We start from the raw sequence: 6484 nt of genomic DNA on the forward strand, positions 1-6484 counted from the left end.
AGTTGTCCTGCAGAGGGATTAAAGTCCGGCATGCTACTCGGTAGAAGCCCATAAAAGGAAGTGTGTTTGCCTTTCCAGATACCCAAAGTGTAGTTACAGCTGGCTACCTTCAACGATAATGTAATGTTTACATTAACAGTCCATTAGTTATGAGGACCTCTCAGTGGGGCATGGGTTTTGTGCCTGGTGGCTGTCTCCCTACCATGCCAAGAACTTTGAAATGGAGTGCACATGCCACCAGCACTGAAATGTGAGTTTCCCCCTTATGGACTTGCCCTGAAATCAGGTGGACATCGATCAAGATCCAGCCAATAGAGGCCCTGACCTCTCCTCTCCTCTCCTTGCTGCCTACCACCCGCCATAGTAAGAGATCCCTCACTGGCGGGTGGGAATGTCCATGCCTGCAGTGTATTCACTGAAGCAACAGATGCACTGAAAGCAGAGGAAAATACCTAGCCATTGCCAAGTGTTTTGGCATTCTTTTTTCTTTGACTGAAACAAACTACCAAAACTGGAGTTTGCTGCAGAAAAACTAATTTGCAGTGGTCCTGACTTCCTTTGTTTCAGGCCCTTAGGTTTCCCTGCGCAGATCTGCTGTGCCTCATCAGCTGGACCAGGATAGGGAGAATAAGTGATGGGCGCCACACCCCAAATAGGTGGAGGTAACCACGACTGGGGTGGTCGGGTGGTGGATTTCCAATGGCGAGGAAAGCTAAACCAGGTGATCCACGAGTTTGGAGGGCGGGGCCACCGGCAATTTATGGCAGTATCACATGCCACCAAACTCAAAATGAGGCACTAAGTAATATGTAAACATGCATCATTCACAGGAGAGATGGCAACACGCCTAGAGGGATCTGAGAATGGTAGGGGTTTACCATGAGTACCACACTGGAAATGCTTCTTGTTATTGCAAATTCAATTTATAGACAAATTAAAGATTCACAATCCTGAAAGAAAAACTACAAAACTGTTGATGAAAGTCACAAAAGGGAAATATTAGAGAGGCTAACTTTTAATTTGTAATTGAGGCCAACCAATTAATCTGTTATAATGTTTCCAGTCTGTTTCGAACAATACGTTCTGGGGGCAGTTGTCTTCAACCCCAAATTTGTAGCTTGAAATGGTTTTTAGCTTGAAATGGTTTTTAGTTTCTGGTTAGAGATTTGAATTAATATTTAGTTGATTTATTGGTAACTTTGGGCAACATTGGGTAATATATAATATATTAGCTGGCCCTTAGGAAAAAACATCTTGAACTGCAAGTTAAACCTTAAAGTGTGACTGTCGTTTTTCTCTTTCTTTGCGATACAGATCAATGTGGCCTCCTGTGATGGAAAATGTCCTTCAGCGACAATTTTCAACGTCAATATCGATAGCCATTTAAGATTCTGCAAATGTTGCCGTGAGGTTGGAGTGCAGAATCTAACCGTGCCACTATACTGCTCAGGAAATGGCACCGAAGTGATGTACGTCCTGCAAGAGCCAGTGGACTGTTCCTGTCAGTGGAACTGAACATTTGCTGCAACTCTTGTGTTTGGTACGTGGGATTCTCCTACAAGAACATTGTATGGATCACATAAAGTCGACCTGAGGGATATGGGGCATGATTTCGCACCAGGAATTATAACCCACCGGAGAAGCAGATAGGTGGAAACTTCTGCTGGATTGGTGCAAGGACCACTTTTTTTGTATATTCATGTCCTTAAAGATGAACCAGCGCTCCAGTGTGACGTCACATTCATTATCAATCGAGAAGACATTGTTGGAGAGTAAAAGGACTCCATTTCGGGCATCAGTGGACCATCATTACCACAGTTCTTATGGGACTGAGTCACTTTTCTTCTAGGTGTGCATACTTGTGAGTGCACCCACACTTTTTCAGTTGACATAGGAGCAATATCATTAAGCCCAGGGCCCACAAATGGGTTGACACATAATATGTAAACTTCAGACTCATGCAGTATAACCTCTTCTACGGAGAACAATGTATTAGTGCCACAGTTCCATCCTTGAGGACAGACACACCATTAGTTCCAACATTTTCCTTGCGTACCACATAAGTTCTATCAAGAGGAGTTCACCGTAATTCCATCAATCGAACAACTTTCATTGGACTGCAATAGGAGCCATTACCTACATGTCGCCACTGTTTAGTGTTAGTTTGGGCACGGGGTAGGCTCTGTGTAAATGGTTTACACCTAGAATGTATGTGAACATTATAGTGGCGGATGCCTTTTATGAAGAGATCAACCGAAGCTATATTTTCCTTACCAAAAAACTCTTAAATGAATGTAAATTCAAAGTGATTGGATTGGGGGTAATTACAATATAATGAATTATGATCATTTTAAAATGTTTGGAACTATCGAAACAACTTTAACTTCAAAATACATGTTGTTCTATTGTGTGGATGAAAACTACGCACAAGCTCAATACACATGGCCTTAATCAAAGTTGTTAGGATCATGTCTTACCATTTGCTGTGTATTCCCATTTTTCTGGAATATAGGCATAGAAAAATAATTATAAATTAACGATGCCAATTTGTGGGGTCAATTCACAAAGTTTCCCAAAAATGTGAGTTAATTAATCAATGGCACAAACATTACAATATACGTCCTGTCACAATATCGACCCCTTAATTTCTACAACGTGTCCACCTGACAAATGGTTACTACAATAATATCGAAATGCAATGAAAATCTGCATATCAGAATGTTGTCCTGTTAACAATGTCTGGACCCCTCCAAAATACACTTCGACCTGACCATTTTACTTTCCTTTCAGTAGATGTGGCTTGGTGTCAATCTAAGGTTTAATATCACAGAACGAATGGGGCAAACATTTTGGGGCAAAATCTGTATCGTAAATATGCAAAGGCATTTTCTGTTGCCTCGTATCCTGATGGCGAAATAGAAACTGTAGACAGTGGATGGGCTGAGCAGCGAAGCTGTCCCTGTATTTCTGTATGGCTCTCCATGCATACAAAGGTTGCAGTGCCCTGTTATGCCTTGACTCCAGAGAGCCACATATGCTTGCTGATGTTGGCCTGGTACTGTCCTCAGGCTGCTGCTCATGTGTGCACGCCACTGAGGGCAGTTTTTTTTTAGCTACGTTCCTGAAAGGGCTCATACCTATCAATACCTACATTTTCGTTTCTGTACTAATTTAGGGTTGGAATGCAAATCAGAACTCCACCACTCGTATTACTGCAAACAGTGGAGAGCTGGGCCTGCCCGATGCATAGTTCAGAGCATCGCTCTGTGAGGGAGTGATGCATTGGGATCTGTGCCTGCCATGCCCTGAGTGCAACTACTGCCTGGAGCAAAGCTGTGTGCAAAAACTTGCACAAATGAATCTTATTTTGTGCACACGCCACATAACTTTGGTGAGTTCACGAGAGTGCCAAATGGGACGCTAGTACAGATTACGAAAATAGTTTGGAACTCGGCTATAAATCTATGTTTATGATGTTTAATATTTGGGATTGTTGTTGTGGTTGGAATCGGATACAGCTGTACCTTTGCTACAGCCAGGCATTTCCACGAAGTCACCATAAGACGCAAGGAATTATATAAGGTTCATACAAACCTAGATCATTTTTATCCGGCCACTCTGTTGCTACCATGGTCGAGTAACAACCTTGCAGATGGCAAAGTGGAACGTGGAAAGACGATGTTTTATTTCAATAAGAGATTGCCCCAGTTTTAGGAAATGCTTCTGGAATTCATATAACTTTCGTCAAATTCGTAAAACGAAAATCCCTAAATTACTCTAGGGTGGAGCATCAAGAGTACCTTTCCACCAGGGCACACATAAGCAACTGTGTATCAGAGTATATATGGGCCTGAATGCCAACGTGGGTACCCCCTTTTGTTGAATTGCTTGTCCGCTCCTTCATACACCAGACCCAATGTCCACGTACATGCGCCTACTTCTTTATTTACGTGCGTGCTTTACCAACAGAGAGCTTGGTATAGGTGCACAGTATTAGTTAGACGGTGGGTGACCTACAATTTTGTGTTTTTTAACTTTGAGGGTCGTGCACATTTTGTGTGCAAGTTACACTCCTTTCTGTCGAATACACCCACCAAACAGCTTTGGGAATGTGCCCCTATCACTTTAATTCAGTGTTGGGGTAGATACACGACAGTCTATGAGTTAATGTGCATATTCTTCCACTCAGTCTCAGTATATTTCACTGCACACTGGAGTTAAATGCATTTTAGTGAATTCACCAAACACACTGCTCGGGGTAACGTGTGACAACGAGCTTCATTCTGTGAAGCATACAGTCAGAAATCGAAGGCAGATAGGTGGCACATAATATTAAACTAAAAATGATATTATTTAGTATCAGGCTGTTTTGCGAGTCAGGTAAGGATGTGGATGCGTGCTTGAGTATTGACTAATCACCCTTTATTATGCTCCTAATACGTGGTTTCAAGGAATATGCATCTGGGAAATATTAAAATTCATAACTAGATAATAGGTGTAACAGTAGGTACAACAGGACATCTATTGAAATCTTTCGAATGGGTTCTTATTCTCCAATAGTAAGTGGTTTCTCTTTCATTCATTTTTCTGACTATTCCCATTTAGAATCCAAAGCTCATATACAAGCAAGAAAACACAAATAAGGAACGTTTAGCTCCATGGGGCTTAAGTCCTAACTGCATTATTTGTTTTCTTGGAATTGGCATACTATATATTTTATATGCGAACATACCATACCGTTTTTGCCATTTTTAGCACTGCATTGTTTTTGTAATTCAGGAAAACAAATCAATAAACAGAATATTAAAAAATTCGCTTGTTATGCATACATTCTTTTCTAACATCAACTGTTACTCCCAGCGGAGTCTCGCCTGTCTGCTCCAAATGAATGCATGTAACCATATCGACTTCCAAAATGTCTACAAATATATTGTTACCATTATGCTCACTCCCAAAATATCGTCATGAAATCTACACTGGTATTTAGGTAGCTAATGTTAGGATCCTCACATTTCTGAAGATCGATATTGTGGTGCAATTAACTGCGGCTTTGTGGTTCTACGAACAACTGCAATGTGGGGGGGGGGGGAGGAGGGTCAGGGATTAACATTTCTTTGACAAGGGACAACGGGCCTGATGCGTGAAGGCCATGTAGCACCTGCAAAGCCTACTGTGCACATACTTGCAGGCCCCACAAGTGAAAAGAAAACATGAGCAATATACCAAAGTGAAATTCCGAGTCAAACAGGGATTTGAAATTTTGGGGTTTCCTCATTGTGATTCATTCCAAATCCGCAGCAAAAGGAGGCATGACGAGGACCCATTGAAGATCTTTCATTTGGACATGTAAGTAGTGTCTGTCCCTGTTAAACCAAGAGAAATGTAGTGGGTGTAGTGTCCTCGTAGACTGGGTACCCACCAATGACTATGCCACACACAGAGCTTTGTATAACACATCTTTATTCTTCTGCGTAAAGCCACAAACTCAATATTCTAAACCTGCATTCACATCACTCTGGCTCTAACGCTTACATCACAGTTCTACGGAGTTCATCAGCAGCCACAAGGATTCCATCACTGCAAACTCACTCAACAGTACATCTCCTCCTCGGTTAAATTAAAAATATATATTTTTTTACGAATGTATACACAATTATTGTTCTTCAACAAGACTTTATGGCACTTTGATCACACACCCGACCATGTCTTTGGAAACTGGGGACATTCAGTAGTGTAGCGTCCTCCCCAGCCAAGGCACTCGCCAATGACTATGCCACACATTGAGCTTAGTATAATACGTCTTTATTCTTCTGCGTATAACCATGAACTCAACATTCTAAACCTACATTCACTTCACTATGCTCTAAATGCCTATGTCACAGGTCTACAGAATCTATCAGGAGCCACAAGGATTCTGCCATTGCAAACTCACACAACGCTACAGGGTGGGGCAGATGCCACCAGACAGGAGCGTGGAGAGTGCCCTTTACAGCCTTGTCCTGGAGTCAGGTGTACATTTGCTAGCATTTCAGCTCCCAGAGACATCGGCCAGTTCTTTCCTGGTGGCCTACCACCTGCCATAGTCAGAGATCCCTGATCCCTGATCCCTGGTAGGGATCACTATGCCTTCAGTGCATTCACTAGTGGAGCAGATTTATTGAAGGTAGAGGATAAGTTGAGCAGCCACCATATTTGATTGCATTTTTTTTTTAATTAAACACATTTCAAAAGCTGGAGTTGTTTCAGAAAATATCAATGCAATGATCCTGACACGTAACCCCTTCCTAATTATTTGCAAAAGCATGCATCCATAGTTTGTAACCTCTATTGTGGTTTCAGATAATTGACTAGACACCATTTCCTCAAAGAGTTAATATCAAGTCACAAGGTGAAAGCTTTCCATGAAGGACAGCTCTTATGTTGTGCATGACAGATATGGGCTTTATCGGAGCAGACAGATGTCCCTGGACCTCTGCATATGTTC

At 41.9% G+C, this 6484-nt stretch overlaps 1 protein-coding gene across 1 annotated transcript in view; it reads left to right on the forward strand.

Annotated features, from left to right (window-relative positions):
• The window catches only part of OTOGL (otogelin like), a 939358-nt gene extending 934578 nt beyond the window's left edge, over positions 1-4780 (forward strand). The window contains exon 58 of the mRNA XM_085653920.1: positions 1315-4780. Within this exon, the coding sequence (XP_085510046.1) occupies positions 1315-1515 (201 nt within the window). The 3' untranslated portion in view covers positions 1516-4780. The remainder of the gene's footprint in view (positions 1-1314) is intronic.
• The last annotated feature ends 1704 nt before the right edge of the window (positions 4781-6484 follow it).

This window comes from Triturus cristatus, chromosome 4_1 (genome assembly GCF_964204655.1).
Source record: "Triturus cristatus chromosome 4_1, aTriCri1.1, whole genome shotgun sequence".
NCBI lineage: Eukaryota > Metazoa > Chordata > Amphibia > Caudata > Salamandridae > Triturus > Triturus cristatus.